The sequence below is a fragment of the Rhinolophus sinicus genome, chromosome 14 (assembly GCF_057876585.1).
Source record: "Rhinolophus sinicus isolate RSI-liver-muscle chromosome 14, RSI-T2T, whole genome shotgun sequence".
Classification (NCBI taxonomy): Eukaryota; Metazoa; Chordata; class Mammalia; order Chiroptera; family Rhinolophidae; genus Rhinolophus; species Rhinolophus sinicus.
The window spans coordinates 175,980,903-176,000,857 of NC_142514.1; the positions used below are offsets into that span (position 1 = coordinate 175,980,903).

Consider the following 19,955-nt stretch of genomic DNA (forward strand, 5'->3'; position numbering starts at 1 on the left):
AGGCTGGGGCTGCTTGTCTGCCACTGAAAGTGTCTCTGGCAGTGCGCATGCCAAGGTCTGTTGACTGCTGCTGAAAGAACCTCCTGCCTTGCATGGGGTTGGGCTGGTTGTCCAGCCACCGAAAGTGCCTCTGGTGGGTGCCTCTGGTGGGTGCCTCTGGTGGGTGCCTGTGGTGGGTGGGGGTGGGGTCCTAGGGAGTCACGACTCAGTCTTTCCCTGTAGTTCTCTTGGTGCCTCCTGAGACACCGTTCTTTTGCTGGAGCCCACGGTGAGTGTCTGCGAGTGAGTGAGTCTGTGTGTGGGCCTTTTTAGAAGACGCCTGGGTTTCCAGCAGGCTCCATCTCACCCCAACGGATGGAATCCCTGTGGATTTTTACAATCAGATTTTGTGGGGTCTCTTCTTCCTGTCCCTGGAACCCTGGGCTGGGGAGCTCAGTGTAGGGGTGGGGCCCCTGGCTCTTCAAGGGGGACGTCTGCATCCGAGATATCCCTCCTGATTCTTGACCACCATATGCAGGTGTGGGGCAGCCCGTTTTGAGTCTCCACCCCTCTTGCCAGTCTTGATGTGAGTTCTTCTGTATGTCCTTAGTTATAGGACTTCTGTTCTTGTAGACTTCAGATGGTTCTCCAGCTTGACTGTTCTATAATTTAGTTGTAATTTTAATGTCAAGGGAGGAGGCAAATCAGCGTTACCTTCTCCTCCATCTTGTACCTCTCTCCAAGACTCTTTTTATTTTGAATATAGTAAATATAATCTACATAAACAAAAATTCTCTGAGAGCCTTAACAAGTTTTAGGAAGGTAAAGGTGTCCAAAGACCCAAAATTTTAAGAATTGCTGGTCTGGATGTACCATATTTTGCTGTGTACTTTTCCCCCCAAATTTGTGAGGGAAAAATAAGGGTGCACATTATACATGGGTAGTACTAATTCTGTATCTATATAAATGTTTTAAATTCTTTTATTTATACTTATGAGTTAAAAGTGTAACTCTAGAAATCAATAACGATAGCTATATGCAAAATAGTTCCTTGAAATATGATACTCAGTTTTGTTGAATTTACTACAAACTTGCAATAAAAGTGATTTCAGCCAACGATTAAACAAAATGAAAGGAAGAGGGATGTATTGTTATCCACAGAGTAAGTGACTTGATTAGATAAGTGATGCCAACTTTATTACCATAGGGTGGATAGTGCGACATTTCTCTTCATGCACTTTAGGTGGGAGCTAGCAATCTAGCCGATATTTTTACAAAAGTTACTGGAAAATCCCTTGGAAAATTAAAATGAAAGATTTTTCCCCCTGAAAGTTTGGGCCAAAAACATGGGTGCTCATTATACACGGAAGTGCATTATACATGGCAAAATATGGTATTGTAAATTATTTAATGATTCCCCTATTGTTGGTCAGGTAGATTATTTACAGCCTGTCATAAACACCATTGTGATGCAATAGTTTTGTTAGTGCTAGAGGCTAATTATTCTAGAGGCTAATTGATATTGATAAAAGTATTTTATGAAAATAATTTAGTGTTCATCATTGTTTCTAAAATTTGAAATAAGATATTTTGGAAAGCTTGGAAAACATACAGTACTCCTTGATCTTTGATTGCAAGAGAATTGAAAATTTTCATTCAGAGGGGAAAGATAAAGAAAGGAGACTGATTCCTTGAACCACCTGGAATTGGTTGGGCTCTTGAGATTCTCCTTGTGTATGTTTCTTCAACTCTGTTGGTTGAGTTAAATAAACATTGATAGTTACTTGGAAGATCTGCTCCCAGAATAAGGGAACTGCATCCCTCAGATGAAATTGATTTTCAAGTCTGCATTTTAGATGAGATTGTTGACATAGGGTCGTAATATCAACATATATTTCTTCTTTGTTTTTGAGAATGTTGGTAATGGTAACGGGAGACCCTTGATATTGTGTGACTTGCCAATGAGCAGAACTTAATGTAATAATTCTGTAATATATTAGGAGTCTACAAAGTGCTGGGCTCTCATCCTGTATTTAATTTTTTTTTTAACACAGTGAGGTGGGTGCTATTACCAGCTCTATTTTCCAGACTAGGAAATGGGGGCTCTGTGTGCTTAAGTAACTAGCCCAGAGTGACAAGGTATTGAACTGACCTCTGCATGGCTTTGAAGACTGAAGGCTTAATCACAATGTGGACTGACACTTTGGTATGGTGCAGCTGCAAAGTAACTTAGGACTATTTGTGAGAAGAAGGTATCTCTTATACTACAGCCTATAGTTGGGTCCCATTGAATGAAAATCAACAAGAATTGTAAGAAGGCAGTAGACTTTTAGGGGGTTACTATTCTATTACTGAACAACTTTCATTACTATTGGAGAAAATCAATGTAACAGCATTAAATGCAATTTTGAAAAAGGGAACAAATACTGTATGACCCAGCAATTCCACTTGTACGTATATGTGTCTCTGACAGAATTGAAAGCAGGAACTTGAACAATTATCTGTGCACTAATGTTCATAGTAACGTGATTCACAATAGCCAGAAGGTGGAAGCAACCAAGTGTCCATCAACAGATGAATGGATAGACAAAATTCTATACATAAGATAGAATATTATTCATCCATAAAAGGGAAGGGAATTCTGATATATACTATAATGTGGATAGGCCTTGAAAACATGCTAAGTGAAATAAGTCAGAGACAAAGGGACAAATATTGTGTGATTCCACTTATATGAGATGAGGCACCTGGAATGGGCAAGTTCATACAGAGATTAAATACAGGTAACCAGGGGCTGGGGGCGGGAGGAATGGGAAGTTGTCAATTGATGGGGATAGAGTTTATGTTGGGGATGATGAAGTGTTTTGGGTATAAATAATTTATGGTGATGGTTACATAACATTGTGAATATACTTAATGCCACTGAGTTGCGTTTAGTTATATCTGGGCCCTGATGTTTGCATTCATATTGTAGCTGGTTCAGTGTGTAGAGGTGAGATGATCAGAGGACAGTGCTAAGAGTACTCGGGTAGGGGGTTTCACATCTGACCCCCAGCTGTGAGGGTGGAGGGCGTGTGTGTTTTTTCCCCTTCCCCACCCTGGCCTCACATGTTCCCACTTAGTAAATATCAACTCTCCATTTCAGTTTTTCTCTTCAGTATGCCTAACTGTGTTTTAGGAAGATGTTTTCTTTTGAGGGAGTGATTAAAAACCATTTGTTGAGAATAATATACATACTGAAAAGCACACATATCTTAAGTGCATTGTTTGATGAATTTTCACACACTGAACCCCTCTCTCTGGTCAAGAACCTAACATGATTTTTACTCTAGAAGACCCCTGAAAGGGGCATTTTTATGACAAAAGCAATGGACCAGAGAACCGATAGGGTGAACTGGTAAGTTCATCTGTTATGGGGGAGCCAAACTTTTTGAAAGAACTGAGTGTATGTATTTCTCACCGATGTTTTGGAGTTTGTCCTTTGTGAACTCATTTGAGAGTTTGATGACAAAAGAGCAAATTCTCGGGACAGACACGTTTAAATAAAGCTGGGCATTCCAGTGGTCATTAACAGACTTCCTTTTTGCTCCCTTTCCTCTACCAGACTCCAGCGCAGTGTTTGACATCTCCGTGGTCAATGTCACCACAACTGAGATGACGTTGCAGTGGCAGAGTACAGACATTGCTTCTGAGTACATCTATCATCTACGTGTAGAATCTAAACATGGCTCTCACCAAACGAACACTTCTCACAAGGAGATCACTCTTCCGGGCCTGACCCCGGGCACCTTATATAACATCACAATCACTCCGGAAGTGACCTCTACCAGCGGGAATTCCAGTTTCATTTCACAGTACACACGTAAGTGTCCTAGGAAGCCTTTCTAAGGGAGTAGTCTCCCTGACTCTCACTTGGAGGGTGGGATGTAAGCGTTGGCTAGGGGGCCATTGTTTCTGGGCTCTTGGTCGAATGTGAAACTAATGCTTAAGCTGAAAACATGGGCCTCGACAAAGGTTCTGCTCTTCTCATGCGGCACCAGTGTTGAGCCATGTGAACTTGGAGTTGTCTTTAGAAGCAGAAAGTGATCTCACGAGCATGGGAAACATAACTGTTCCATTCATTCCTTGGGAATACAGACTAGAGGAGGGTCACCTTGTCATGTTGGCGTTGGAAGATAACTGCTCAAATGAGGAGGTTTGCATGCAAGCAGGAGGGAGGGGTGTTTCTATTATTTGATCTAAATAAATGTATGGAAGAGATGGTAGTTTATAGTATCTTTTTAGTATTTTTTTCTTTCATTAGTCAGAGTTCCAAAACAGGTAGGAAATTATATCTTGAAAATATATTTCAAATAAATTTGAAGTATTAAAAGAAGCCTGAAAAACTTTAATTTTTTTGAGATTTAATCTGGACAGACATGTTGAAATAAAGCTGGGCATTCTGATGGTCATTGACAGATTTCCTTTTTTGTTTCTTTCCTCTGACCAGACCCTACTGCGGTGTTTAACATCTCCGTGGTCTATGTTGCCACTGAAATGTTTTTATTTATTATTTATTTTCAGTGTCTTTTAAAATTTATTTTCTGAATGTCTTTTTGAGAAGTCTTTTTGAGAATGTGTTTTGAGCCAGCCAATGTTAGATTTATTTATTGTTTCCCAAAAGGAGCCAGACTATTTTTAGATGTAGTAAATAAAATAGTCCTAGAATTCAAGCTAATCCATGTTTTTTTTGTTTTTTTTTAAATCAAGGGCCCAGCATTGTGTCCAACATTGAAATATATACTAACACCACAGCGGCAACCTTCACTTGGAAGAACGTTGATAATGCCTCTTCCACGTACACCTACCACCTTCTTATTGAGAAGGATGGAAGTTCCAGCAAGGTAACACAAGAAGTCACAGGTGCCACCTATGCTACAGTCACCAAATTAATCCCTGGCTCGTCGTACACAGTAAAGATCTCCACCCGAGTGGGGGACGTTGAGTCCCTGGCACCTGGCTGGCAGTCATTCTGTACAGGTGAGTAGCACTAGGAACCTCTGGGATTTCCTGTGTGGTGCTGACCCTGCAGGCAGGTCCGCCCCAGACTTTAGTTTATCAGGTTTTGTGTGGTGTGTAATAATAGACACTGAGCTCTGTGAAATATCCAATTAGCTTGTTAATACTGTCTTCCTGCCCTCATCATTTAGTCATTCAGAAAATATTTATTGAGCACTTACTGTATGCCAGGTACTTTTAAATGACTCAGATAAGTTCCTGCTTTCCTGGAACTTTTGTGGGCAAGATATAATAAGCAAGATAAATAAGTTATTAGACGATGATTACTGCCAAAGAGAGGGGAAAAAAAAAAAAAATCAAGGAAAGGGGAGATGAAATGTTGATTGAAGGTGCCCAGGGAAGGCCTCAGTGAAAAGGTGACTGTTGAGCAAAGACCTGGAGGAAATAAAAAATCCAGCCACGTGGACATCAGGGTGTAGAGCATTACAGGCAGAGAAGCAGCCAGTGCAAAGGCCCTGAGGCTGGAATATGCCTGCTGTGCTGAAGGAAGAGCCGCAGGCCAGGGTGGCAGGAGTGCGTCCACGAGAGCAGGAGGGTGAGGGGGTAGGAGGGGAGGCCCAAGGGATAATGGCTGGGGCACGGTTGACGTCTAGGCTTGTAGTTTATAGTTTGGCTTTTACACTAAGAAGATGGAAAGGATAGTGTTAAAATGGGTGCTCAGCTTTTCACCTTTCTTCATCCGTATCTTTCACCACAAAAAGTGTGATAAAGAGAATGTTTAGCTGTTTTGCAGGTTATGAGGACCTCTGTTCATAGTTCTGATTGTGGCCTGTGTCTCACCTTATTCTCCCCTCTCTTTGCACCCATACCTTCCCTTCCTTAGACAAAGCCATCCAAGTGTGTTCAGGCTGATTTGGAAGGGGGTGGTCTCCTTGGATCAGCCTCTTTAAGTAGTGTAGGAGCTGGAATCTCAGTGACCTCTGACCTTTCACATGGCGTGGCTAAAGCAACCCCTGCAGCTTTGAATCACCTGTGCTAACTGAGGCTCCATCCCACCTGGTCTAGACTCCGACCTTTGATATTTGGGTAGCTTCCATTGCGGACATTTCTCTTAGCTATAATTATTGCAGCCCAAAGCAGGAGAAAAGTGCACAAGAGCACTGATGACTGGGGTGGATGGAATAGGAGCTGTGGGACTAGTATGCATTGTGGACATTACCTTTCCAGGCTTCAGGTGAGAAGGTGGGAGTTTCACTGGGTCACTGGTGAGGGCTGTTCCTGCTTTAAAATGCTGCAGCATGAAAGTAATGATGATATTCTCTCTCAGTACATTAATACTGACTTTTCCATTTATATCAGTTTGATGTTGGCTCTCAAGAAAAGTCTGTTGGCTTTCAGATAGGTAGAAACAAATCGCACCTCATTTTAAAGATGAAGAAACTGATCCCACTTACCATTGATCACTGAGCATGTTGTATGTATAGAAAATGTCCTGGACTTGGATTTAGGAAACCTGGGATCTAGTTTTGGCCGCCCCACTTACCAGCCCTGTCCTCTTAGGCCAATTACTTAACCTCTCCAAGCCTCAGTTGATTCATCCGCAAAATGGGACGGTAATCCCCAAAATTAGATGGCATGGGTGAAGAAGTTTCTATCACCAAACTGTTAAGATGTAGCCAACTCTCATGGAGTCCTATTCTCTTCTAGTTTGGTGACTGACAGCCAGTGTGTCATCCTCAAACAGTCCTGCAGCTGAGGCTCAAAGCAGTTGGGTGACTGACCCAAGGTCACGTAGTTCAGTAATGCCCGATTCAAGGTCAGCCTCTGCCACGTGTCTGTCCCCTCATTATAGATGGACCAGGCTTCTGCTCCCCTAGGTTTAATGTTTGCAAAGGCAAAAGCCCTAGAATCTCATGCTGTGTTATACTTGCTTTGCAGATCCTTCCCCAGTGGCCTCTTTCCACTGTGAAGCGGTCCCCAAAAACCCAACTTTGATTCTCAAGTGGGCCTGCCCTTCCGGTACCAACACAGGCTTTCAGGTGGAGATCAGCAGAGGAGACTGGAAAAAAACGATAAACCTGGGGGGCTGCTCCTCGAATAACAGCACTGAGTACAGGACGGACGTCACAAATTTGAATTTTTCTACCTCATATGATATCAATATCACTACCTTGTCCTGTAACAAGACGGCACTCCCCACTCTAAATACCTGCTTCACGGGCATCACAGGTAGGCTCTGTGGCATCAGGGTGGCCTGGTGGTATTTCGGTTGCCCCTGGAGAGGCTGACCCAGTGGGTCTGCAAGTGTGGCCTAGAAATCTGTTGTGTGTGTATGTGTGTGTGTGTGTGTGTGTTTTTAAATTTGTGCTACAATATTTTTGTTGGCATAGACTAGTAATCCAATTCTATAGAAATCTAGTCTAAAAAAACAGAGTGAGCGGGGCTCATTTTTCACATTCCAAAAGTTTCCTTTGCTTTATAGAATAATTCACTGCCACATTTTCTAAGTAGTGAGTTCCTTTTCTACATCAAAATAAGCATTTTTATAGAAATATTCAAATATACAGAAAAGTAGAGGAAGGTATAAAGAAACCCATGTAGCCATCATCACCCAGTTGAACATCTGTCAGCATTTGACCAATTGGGTTTCATTTAAATCCCTCCTCCTTACGGGATTACTGTTCGACCAGCCATGATCCTTCTAGAATTTTATTTGTAAATAGTTCTGTATGTATTGCTCCAAGATAGCGATTCCTTTTTCCTACCTTTCAAACAGGACCACATTACTGTTACCATCACACTTAAAAATTTAACGATACTTTTTTTCCCTATTATCAGATATTCAGTCAAGAGTCACATTTCCCTAGAATCCATATTAACAAGCTTCCCAGCTGTTTTGGGAAACAGGATCACTCACTGCACAGATGATCCACCTAATTAATCTGCTGATGACCATCTCTGTTTTTTTGTTTTTTTTTTTGGTTGTTGTTCTTGGAAAAATTGCTTCTTATATTTGGCTCACTTTTATCTGTCTTTTGCTCTCCATGGTCTTTGCCAAAGATATGTCTTAGGTCGACCTGGTTGAGTTGGTTTTGCTTTATGCTTTTAGACTCCTGGATATGTTTCCTCTAGGGTGTCAGAGTGTTTGTGGACAATTTCTAAAGAATTAGTGGTTGTAATATAAGAAAAAAACAGCCTCTTCAGGGACATTTGGAAAGTAGTTAAGGGATTCTGTGGACAGAGCCTCAGACTTAGAAAGGCAGACTTCGGTTTGATTCTAAATTCTGCCTTTTACCAGTGGTGTGATCTCAGAAAAACTACTTAACCTTTCTGAGCCTTGTTTTCCTTCCAACACTGTTATACAAATTAGATGAGATAACGTGTGTGAAAGACCACTTCAGAGCTGCCACGTATGGCTGCTCAGGTTGTGCACTGCACCATTCCAGGGGACACCATTCCTAGGGACTCTGGTGTGCATGGGGCTCCTCGGAGTTGTGTAGTACACAACTGCACAGGACGATGGGCCACCCTCCTTTGGGTTTCTGCAGCACTCCAGAGCATAATAGAAACCATGAACCTTGTGGGTAGGTTTTTGTAGTTCTCTGTTTTATGATGTCATCTCTTCAGTGGGTATAAGCTACTGAGAAACAGAAAGCATGTCTGGTTTGATATCTCCAGGCAGAGCATAGGGCCCAGGGCTGAGTAGGAGCTTGTCAGAGGTAGTTGTTTCTGAAGCTGAACAATATGTGGGAGGGTTGGATAATGACCACTGTTGTTTAGTCCGGTGATTCTCTCACTTTTGATCTGTAGCTCCCTTTCCTCGCTTGAATTGTTACGTACAAATTTCATATGGTTTTCATTTAATGTAAAAGTGGAGCCTGAGTTTTCTCTGAGAGAGGTAGGAAGTGTTGGCAGGAGAGTTGGAATGATAGTCTTTTAGCCAATGTTGGTTGGTGCTTACTGCGTGTCCGGGTAAAGGGCTCTGTGGTGAGCAAGGCAGGCAGGGCCCCTGGAGCATAGGATTGAGATAAGCAGTGAGAGGAAGGGTTTCCAGGCTTGGAGGCGGGTGAGCTAGCGTGCCAGCTGACAGTCTTGGGGTGGGGTGCTGGCGGGCTGAAAGGCCGCCTATCACTGCTGGGAAATGTGGGAGCCTTGTTACGACGGCTCTGTTGAGACTGTTGACAATTAGACATGGGGACATCGCCTCCAACTGGCCAATGCTGTCACTCACTTGAGAGTTTGCTGAAGCATGGTTTTCTGTGCTGTTTAATAGAAAATAAACTGAGCCTCATGTATAATTAAAATTGTTCTAGGAGCCATATGAAAATCTAAGAAGGAACAATTGTAATGAATTTTGACCACATTTTATTTAACTCAGTCTATTAAATGTGTTATGATTTCAACACGTAATCTGTGTAAAGTGTTATTAATGAGATGTTTTACGCTGTTTTTGCACTAAGTCTTTGACACCCAGTCTATACATGTCTCTACATCTGAGTTTGGACTAGTCACGTTTCAAGTGCTCACTAGCGACGTGAGGCAAATGGCCGCCATATTGGACAGGGCAAGTCTGGAGAATTGCGTTGTGGTTTGAGTTTCAGTTGCCTTAGTCTCCCTGAATGTGAAACATAATAATGAAAGCTCTCTAACTGTTTGTGGGAGGCAAGTTTATGTAGAGAGTGTGTGTGGAGAGGGATCTTCTTCAATTCAGAGTTTTCTTCTTTTTGTGTTAATTCAGGGAGGGGCTTCACACGCTTACCTCAGGGAGGTGAGGCCTATTGTTATGAAGATCAGCCATGGGACAGTCCTGTGTGGGCTTTTCTGGTTTCTGGAAGTGGGTCGGTTGGGTTTCTCTAGGTGGCATTTTAAGCCAACCCCAGCAAAATGAGGGTTTTAACGTGGAGGACGTAGAGCAGGGATGTGGCCAGTCTCAGAGGAAGCCCAAGTCCCCACCTTCGCGTTCCACCCACACAGCCTCTCTTGGCCTCCTTGTCCTGCCCCAGTTCTCAGGGTAAGAAACCTGACCCCTGTGGGTCTGGAGGGGCCGGGGGAGATAGAAAAGGCAGGCTGTCTTCAATCCTCAGGGCTGTGTGCTGGAGGCTGCCCCAGGGATGTGGCTGGACCCACTGAAGTGAGCTAGGCGGGTGCCCCACCAGTTCCCTTCCCTGCCCCTTGCTTCTGGATTTGCTTTGCATGAGCCCAGCGTAAGGCTTCCAGAACAAGGGCTGAACTGGAAGAGGGTACTGCAGCAAATTCTCTACTTAGTAATTTTGTCCCGGCTTTGGTTTTAGATGTTGGATGATCATGTATTTTGTTTTGTTCTGTTTCAGCCCCCCCTTCTCCAGATGAATCTCCTAATATTACATCTGTCAGTCACAATTCAGTAAAGGTCAAGTTCAGTGAGTTTGAAGCCAGCCATGGACCCATCAGAGCCTACGCTCTCATTCTCACCACTGGGAATGGTAAGTGGGGGGGCGGGGGGGGGTTCATTACAGGTTAAATAGCCAGTGAGTGATATGGTGACTGGGTGCCATTTCTGTGCCCACTAAGGTACATTATAGATACAAATACAGTTTTTACACTGTAGCCTATGATTGGCAGTCAGATGGAGGTGGGACGGAGTAAGCCATTTGCCTGATGATTTTAGGTCAGAGGTTGACAAGCTTTTTGTAAAGAGCCAGACAGCAAATATTTTAAGCTTTGCAGGCCTTACAATATCTGTCGCAACTATTGAACTCTGCCGTTGTAATGTGAAAGCAGTCATAGACGATACATAAAGAATGAGTGTGGCTGTTCCAATAAAACGTTATTTACCCAAAGGATGGCTGGCGGGATTTGGCCCATGGACCCTAACTTGCTGATATTTGATCTAGATTTTTCGTCTATTTTATAACACAGGGTTTTTAAATTGGCAGCATGTGTCTTAACCAACTCTCTCTTTCTCTCTACCTATCACACACACAAATGCACACGCACAAATCATAGTCAAAGGCTGACTTTCTCTTGAAAGAAAACAAAACGATTTGCATATGTAGTGGAAACTTGCAGAGGGCACCCTCATAGCTGAGAGAGGAGGTGGGTGAAAGGCTGCTTTTCCTTAAAGGGCTCCAGGAGAGTCTTTGAAAGTAAGAAGAAGATGATTTGAAGGTGTCTCTGCCAGCTGCCTGTGGGTGCTTTGCACAGGGCTTGCTTTTAAAATGCCAAGTTTTGTTATTTTTGGTGATTTAAAAAAAAAAAAGTGACTAATGCAGTGCAGCTCCTTCTCAGCCTCTCAGCCTGTGATACTGTCTTCATCTCCTGGAGGAAGATGGAGCTAAAATTCTGCCAAGGGTGTGGGGACCACAGGAGACAGGAATTTGCTTCTGTCATAAACCTGTGGCAAAATTTCAAAAAGTGATGTTGCAATCTCTCTCTCTCTCTCTCTCTCTCTCTCTCTCTCCTTCTTCTTCCTCTTCTTTCTCTTTCCATCTTTCATTTTGGGTCTGTTTCAAGCCCCTAGTTATTTTGCTGTGAAAGTTTTCAGCAAATTCCACATTCAGACCTTTGCTGAATGAGGGAAACAATATCGCATAGTGACCAAACTGACCAATACCAGCCTGTGGTGGATGAGACCACACGCTCGAGTCAGATCGTCTGGGTTAGAAATACAACTCTACTATGTAGGCAGTGTGGCCTTGGATCCTTTTGCGTTCTGTGCCTTCATTTTTCCATCTGTAAAATGGGGATAATAAACCTATGTGATGAGATTACCATGGGAATTCAATGGGTTAATGTAAATAAAGCACTTAGAATTTAATACACATAATGCCTGACATCGAGAGCATCCTTGAAGGATGACAGCTATCATCCCTGTCACCCAGTGTCAACGTGAGTGTGGGAGACTTAATTTGTTTGCATTTACTTTTCTTAATGACTTCTCTTCTGTGTGCCTTAGCTGTTGAACCATCTGCAGATGCTTTGAGATATACGTATGAAGATTTCAAAAAAGGAGCCTCGGATACTTATGTGACATACCTCATAACAACAGAAGAAAAGAGACATTCTCAGGGCTTGTCTGAAGTCTTAAAATATGAAATTGATGTTGGGAATGAATCAACAACGCACAGCTATTACAACGGGAAGCTGGAGCCCTTGGGGCGCTATCGGTAACGTCTCCTGGTTCTTGTTGTTTGGGGCTGAGTCTCCTCAGTGCAAAGCTTTACAGGCCCGGGTGTTGGACACATCTCAGCTGCCTCTTTTTCCTCTTGTCCCACAGGGCTTGTGTGGCCGGCTTCACCAACATCACCTTTAACCCTAACAAGGACGGACTCATAGATGGGGTTGGGAGCTACGTGTCCTTCAGTCGCTATTCAGAGGCCGTTTTCTTGCCCCAGGATCCAGGTAGAACAACAATAGTACTGTTAGCAATTCAGTGGGTTTTTGCTGCAGTGTCCAGAGAAAGCTGGGTGTCTGCATGCGTGCTGGGCCCCAAAAGCATTGGAGTGCCTGGTTTCTCCTCTCAGAAGTTGAGACATCACTCGGCCAGGAAGGCCCAGCTCAGCTTCCTCGTCTGAGGTCCCCACGCGCCCCCCCCCCCTCGGAATGCCAGTTGGCGTCAGTGTGCACATCATCACATCATTTAGTTCTCTTTTCTCGGTGTGGTCATCTGTGCGTCCACGTGCCAGACATACAATGTACTTTTAGTACATAGAAGCCTTGAAGGAGCCACAGAAACCGTCTTGTCCAGCTCCTTTTAGAAGTGAGGCTGCTAAGGCCCAGAGAGGACCAGTGATTTGCCCAGGGCTGCACCAGGTTAGAGGCAGGCCTGACATTCTCATCTCAGACTCCTAATCAAGTGCTGCAAGGGTAGGGGATGTGCCCGCCTTGATCACACAGAGCGGAGTGATCGAGGAGCTTCAGGTACCCAAGGCGGGCACATCCCCTACCTTCAGGCCAGAGACACATGGACCACCTGGCTAGTTAGCTTGTCTCGTTGTCGGCTGCAGGAAACAATTCCTGTCACAGATGTGAAGTTTGGGGAGTCCCCACACCCTTCCCCAGTAAACAGATGGGTTTTACGTATGTCACCTGAGCATGGTGCTGTGGGTACTTCTGCTTGTATGTGGGTGTTTGTCCCAAAAGGTCAGAGGTGGTGGGAATGAGATGGAACATGGTTCCCTAAATTTGCAGTTGGGGAAACTGAGAGCTGGAGAGGAGCAGTGGTTTTCTCAGGACCTCCACTTAGTGGTGGACTGGGGATAAGTAACCCGACTTCCAAATGCCTGGACTGGTTTTAGGTCCAAACATATTTAAGAGTGTGTGTGTGTGTGTGTGTGTGTGTGTGTGTGTGTATGTTTGTGTGTCTGCACATGACACAGACACCCCACCCTCTCTGGTTCGAGGGCTCTTCCGGTTGTTGGTAAACACACCACTTCAAGTGCCTCCCATTTGGATTTTTCCCAGGTGTCATCTGTGGAGCAGTTTTTGGATGTATCTTTGGTGCCATGGTTATTGTGGCTGTTGGAGGCTTCATCTTCTGGAGGAAGAAAAGGTGACTATTGTTTATATTAATAATAATACCCGACTTTTTAAAGGGAGCTTTTTCTTATGGAAAATTTCAGACATTTGCACAACTGGAAGGAAGAGTGTGATGAGCCCCCATGTCCCTGTCAACCACAGTCTTGACTATCTGGCCAGTCTTATTTCATCTCAGCCCCCGAGCTGGAGGATTTTAGAGCAGATCCCAGCCCTGACATCAGGTCATAGGAAGCACTGCCGTGGAGGGTGCTGCTTGCAAACGGTGCCTTCTAGTTCACAAAGCAGTTTCTTGGTGGTAAGAGATTTTGGGTGAGAGTTAGCTAAGTTTAAACACTCGCTTGGTCTCTGACTAAGTAGCTGTGAGGGAGCTGAGCGTTGTCAGAGTCCTTATCTGTGATGTGGGGATAATAACACTGCCTAAGTCGTAACGCCAAAGAGCATTAAATAAAGCGCTTCCCACAATGCCTTGTGCCTCGTGTGCTATGATCATTTAATCTGTATCACCACCATTTGGCGTAGTTAAATAGTAAAAAGAGCAACTCTGTTTTGAGCACTTACTGTGTGCCTGCATTTCTGCTGTCTGTGAATGCTCTCACTTGTGGGTGTCTGTCAGGCAGGCCTCATACACTCTGCTGTCAGGAAGAAGCCGAGTGTAGAAAGTGTGGAAATGGATTTGAACTTGGCCTTTGCTCTTCCGTGGCTGCCCTCTTGCCTGACCGTATGATGTGTGAAGCCTGTGTAGCAGCTGGGATTCATTTCTTATTTCTTTCTAATGTGGTTATGCCTGGTTCTTCTGTTGCCACCTTGCCCTATTGAGTTGGCAGGAAGTGCCTGGGTGCCAGTTTTTGAATTAGTTTCTCATCTTTGTTTTTGCAAGACAGGGGTCAAAACCAGCTTTATTATTTTTTATTAAAATAAAATTAATACATACTATGGCAAAACCAAACCAAACCAAACAAACAAAAAAACCAACAAAACACCAAACAAACCAGAAAAGAAGAGCAAACAAAATAGGTAGTCCATAACTGCAGCACCCACACAAAACTACCCTTCACTCTGATGTGATTACAAAACTCACACACAAATATTTACACACATACATACACAAGTGGAATCATAGTATACATATTGTTTTATTGCCTGCTTTATTCACTTAAGCATGGACAGCTTAATTTTGTTTTCGTTTTAGTGGCTATGTAGTATTGAGCTGTATGGATATTATTTAACAGTTTCCTAATTTTTTTTTTCTTTTGCCACAGTTATCCCTGTCCCTAAATCTTTGGGCACATTCATGATTATTTCCTTAGGCTAAGTTCCAAGCTGCTTGGTTGCTGGGTCAGTGGGTAGGCATGCTTTCCATTTTGATACTTATGCCAAATTGCCTTCCAGAAAGTTCTTTTTAAACACCAGTGTGAGGTTTAGCCAACAATGCAGGAGACCACCAGATGCCCCCCTACCTGGCTATGCTGGATATATTTTCTCATCTATCCCATTAACTTATTAGAAAGGCTTTCTCAAAAGCAGAGTGTGAAATAAAGAGTCTCACTTTACAGTAAGGCAATGCTGTAAAGAGAGGCCTAAAAGCTGCTGGAGTAAGATTCTTACATACTTTTAGAGAGTACAAAAGAAAGGAACTTCACGGAGTTATAATCAGCATTTTCTGCTTACTTAGACACTTAATTTTAGTATCAGTGAGCCGGATTTAGTTTTGTATATGAACTAATGCCCAGGGAAAAGGCATTTTGAGATACACGAAAGAGACAAAGCACACAATTAACCGTTTAGGTCTAATGCTTTATTTTTTTCTTTGAAAACAGGAAAGATGCAAAGAACAATGAAGTGTCCTTCTCTCAAATTAAGTAAGTCTCTTACTTACTTAGACTTATGAGCTTTATTATAAGACATTCAATCTCCCACCTGTTCAGTGATTATCTAGAGAATTTTTGATGGGACTTGCTATCGTGTTTCCTGATTGACACCTTTGGCCATGACCATCCAGACGCCTTGCTGGCTTTGTGATTCTGCAGGGAATCTGTGTGTGTTGGTCTCCTGCAGCTAGCTTCCTGCCATGGTCTGCTGTGGCAAGCAGAACCACACTTGCAATAGTCTACCAATAATTCACCAATAAATATATATTTTGTGATTTAAAAAAAGGTTACCAAGATCTGAGAGCAGAGAACTTGCTCAAAGCCACAACGCCAATCACAGGTTCTAGAAGTCGGATTTCCCTTTGCATGTTTCAGAGTTTTGTAAATAACATTATACAACCCCTCCCCCAACTTCTCTTTCCCCTCAAAATTATACTGTAGTTTTTCATCTTTTGGGAAGATGTTTACTATCATCTTCAGAGGCATGGTTAAGTTATTTTTTCTAATTGCTTGTTTTTTTTTTTCTTTCTCTTTCCATGATGAAGACCTAAAAAGTGAGTAAGCGCTTTGCTTTTTTTTTTTTTTATAACTTGTATTTTTCTATTCTGAGTGTGAAGTAACTGAATGTGAAAAACCCAATACATTGTTTTGTTTTCTTAGATCCAAGTTAATCAAAGTGGAGAATTTTGAGTCCTACTTTAAGAAACAGCAAGCTGACTCCAACTGTGGGTTTGCAGAAGAATACGAAGTACGTGGTCGTAAATATTAATGTTTTTCATTGCTTTATGTTTTCCCTGAAAGTTGGAAAGCTGCCCGTTTTTGTTTTATGGTGAAACTCTGGGTAAGCGACGCCCCTCTTAGTGGGGAGACAGGCTCTTCCGTGTCCCCCCTGGGGTCACACTGTTACTCTGTTGCTTGTGAACACTTAGATGGACCTTCGATTCTAGTGGATTATATGTTTAATCTTGTTCATACCTGAAGATTGTGCAGAACTGTATAGAAACTGTGAATTCAAGTTGCAGGGCTATTAAGTACAGTCATTAGGAGGCTATATGAACTGGAAAGACACCAGAGGGGAGATTTGGCGGGCAGGGGCTGATGGCTATGTGGCAGAGGTGGGTCCTGGAGGATTATGTGATGTCCTGTGGAGAGAGCCCCATATGCCCTCAAACCACCCAGGAGCCCCTCCTCCAGGACGGCCACACACATTGCCTTCCATGTACTCCGCCTGCTGCAGCGTGACCTCCTCCATTGAAGTGCTACGCACCATTTGTATTGGTGTCCTGTGGCTGTTGAAGCAAAGGACCACAAATGGTGGCTTAAAACAACAGAAATGTATTCTCTCACAGATCTGGGGGCCAGACCAAGTGCAAAATCAAGGTGTCAGCTGGGCTGTGCTCCTTCCCAAGCTTCTGGGGGCAGAATCCCTCGTTTCCTCTTGCAGATTCTGGTGGCCCCATGTGTTCCCTGGCTTAGGGCTGCCTCACTCTGGCCTCTGCCTGTTTCCTCCTCCTCCTTCCTGTGCCTCTCTCTGTGTGCCTGGGATAAGGGCACCATTACTGGATTTAGGGCCCATCTGGATGATCCAGGATGACCTCATCTCAAGATTCTAATCCATTACGTCTGCAAATCCCTGTTTTGCAAATAAGGTCACATCACAGGTTGTAGGGTTAGGATGGAGAGGTGTCCTTTTTGGGGCCACCATTCAACCTATTGTACAACTCAAAGCACAGCTCAGCGGCCACCTCCTCTATAAAATTTTTTCTGGTGCCTTTAGGAGGACTTGATTTCCGTGTCTCCAGGCCTGTTTCTCCTGTGCCATGGTGCTGGTTACCAATATCCTGTGTTTATTTAATTCTGCCTTGTTGTATCATTAGTTATTTCTGTCTGCATCTCTGTCCCAGGTCGTAAGCTCCTTGAAGACAACGATTGTCGTTTTCTTTTGACGTTTGCATTAGTTTCCAAGGGCTGCATAACACAGTACCACAAACTGGGTGGCTTAAAACAATGGACAGTTGTTCTCTCACAGTTCAGGGGGTAGCTTCAAACAATAGACAACTGTTCTGTCACAGTCCTGGAGGCCAGGCCTCCCAAATCAGCGTGTTGGGCAGGGCCACACTTCCTCTGAAACCTCTAGGGGAGGATCTTGCTTTGCTTCATCCAGCTTCTGGAAGCCCAGGCATTTTTGACTTGTGGCAGCATAGCTCCAATACCTGTCTCTTTCTTCATATATCTGTCTCCCCTTGTGTGTCTGGCTCTGCGTCTTTCCTCCTCTAAAAGGGCATCAGTCATAGTGGATGAAGGGCTGGCCTACTGCAGTATGACCTCGTTGTGTCTTGATTACATCTGCAAAGACCGTAGCTCCAAATAAGGTTGCATTCATAGGTGCTGCAATTTTGAACTTCAACATATCTTTTGGGGGGACATAATTTAACCTATAACATCCCTGCATTCCCCCTTTAAAACAAAAACAGTTTTATTAAAGTATAGTTACAAACAATAAGTTGAGTATATTTATTTATTTCCCCTCAGTTTTACTGAGAAATAAATGACATACATCACTGTATAAATTTAAGGCATACAGCACGATAGTTTGACTTACATATGTTGTGAAATGATTACTTCAGTAGGTTTGGCTAACATCTATCTTCTCATATAGATATTGTAAAAAGTAAGAAAAAATAGAAAAATTTTTTTTCTTGTGATGAGAACTCTTAGAATTTACTCTCTTAACAACTTTCCTATATATCAGATAGGGCATATGTGATATATAACAGTGCATACAGTCGTCATGTTGCATTCCCACGTTACTCTGTCCGACTCTGTGCTTGGTGTAAATAGTGTTTGAACACTAACTAAATATACAACTCATTTGTTTTGTTTTCAGGATCTGAAGCTTGTTGGAATTAGTCTACCTAAATATGCAGCTGAACTGGCTGAAAATAGAGCAAAGAATCGCTATAATAATGTTCTGCCCTGTAAGTTGTTTTTCCCCACGATCTTCCTCTTTTTGTCACTGCCCATTGCAGCTCTAACAGTAGAAGGGAGGAAATCATGATACTATCTATCTAGCCACTTCCACAACCATTCATTAGTCACCTACTGGGTGCTAAGCACTGCGTTTAGGCACGTTCCATTGAATTCAGTACTCATGACAACCTTATGAAGTAGGGAAAGTGAGGCACAGAGTGGCTTGTCCAAAGTCACGCAGATTGTCATGGCAGGACCAAGCTTGGACCAGATCTGTCATTTTCATTCAGGGACAAGGCCAGAGCATAGGCTCTTAACCCCTCTATCTCTTCAGCCCCGTATTTCAGTTAATGTAGTTCTGGAATGAAGGAACAGGAGAACAGGCAGGGAGTAGCTTTCTACTTGTCCAGACACGTCTCTGGTGGGCTGAGAACACTGCACAGCTAAATATAAGTTATATTTGGATTCACTCCTGTTTTTGAGAATTAACAATGTCTGCAGCCCTAACCTATAGGCATAACAAAAAAATTGAGTTTAAAATGAGCATTATATATTACAGCATCTGTTAAGATGAAATATAAACCCTCCTCCATAGAGAGTTCTTTGTAGTTTTTCTTTTAGGTGGGGATTCAGGCACAGAAAGATCAGTAGATTGCAGCTATGTTCTGATTCAGCTGAAATTTATAGGCTGTACTGATAATTTTTGCACTAGGACATTTAGAAACGTTGTCTTTTTTTTGTTATTTGAAGCTGGTTTTTCTTTCCTGGCCTAAAATGTTACCTTCTGTTTAGATTCAGTATTTTCTAGCTCCCAGTGGGTTCCTTCTCTTCATTTTTTCCCCTTGTATTGACAGTAGACACTGACTCACGTTCTGAGAGAAATGCTTTTAAAACTGAGCTGGTGGGACCTGCTCTTCTAGGGTTAACTTGGAATTGTTGGTCTCTTCTCATGACTGTCTTTGGAAAATTTGAGATCCAGAGTACTGAAGATTTTAGGCTGAAACTCACGTCGGTAACTGGGTTTAGAACTCTTATATATTTTGTCCAGGGGAGGATGAGAGAGTGTGCAGTCACAGTCAGGGAGACAGAGATCGTGCCGCTTACAGCTCAGCCTGACATTTGAGTCTAAGGTTATCATTTCATTTCTTGAGTGGGCAAGTTTGTATGTGTGTTTTTGAGATGACAGTTTTTAGAAAACGTGAGAATTTTGTGTTTTAGACCCTCTCACGCATAGCAGTCTTATACATTCAGTTTATTCTTGAATTTCGTACTGTCATTTCATAACTTTTTTATGAGAATAGAGAAATTGTGAGATACTTCATAAATTATGTAAAGGTCAAACCACTACGCTGTACACCTGAAACTAATATAAAATATTATTGAATGTCAACTATAATTAAAAAAAAAGTCACAAGGATATATAGTGCAGCATAGGGAATATAGTCAATAATACTCTAATAACTATGTACAATGTCAGATGGATAATAGACTTATTGGAGTTATTACTTTATGAGGCGTATAAATGTTTTATCACTATGTTGTTTTGTGCACGTGAAACTGAAAAAAACAAAAGGTTAACCTGGATATCTACCCTGCCATGGTGGAAAGGGCACTAGGTTTGAA

General features: G+C 42.8%; 1 protein-coding gene across 1 annotated transcript in view; it reads left to right on the forward strand.

Moving 5' to 3' along the window:
• The window catches only part of PTPRJ (protein tyrosine phosphatase receptor type J), a 154,745-nt gene that overhangs the window by 122,233 nt on the left and 12,557 nt on the right, over nt 1–19,955 (forward strand). Inside the window, exons 9-19 of the mRNA XM_019743598.3 lie at nt 3,584–3,841; nt 4,729–4,998; nt 6,916–7,206; nt 10,308–10,439; nt 11,912–12,122; nt 12,233–12,357; nt 13,420–13,507; nt 15,312–15,353; nt 15,908–15,916; nt 16,023–16,110; nt 18,250–18,340. Coding sequence (XP_019599157.3) covers nt 3,584–3,841; nt 4,729–4,998; nt 6,916–7,206; nt 10,308–10,439; nt 11,912–12,122; nt 12,233–12,357; nt 13,420–13,507; nt 15,312–15,353; nt 15,908–15,916; nt 16,023–16,110; nt 18,250–18,340 — 1,605 coding nt within the window. The remainder of the gene's footprint in view (nt 1–3,583; nt 3,842–4,728; nt 4,999–6,915; nt 7,207–10,307; nt 10,440–11,911; nt 12,123–12,232; nt 12,358–13,419; nt 13,508–15,311; nt 15,354–15,907; nt 15,917–16,022; nt 16,111–18,249; nt 18,341–19,955) is intronic.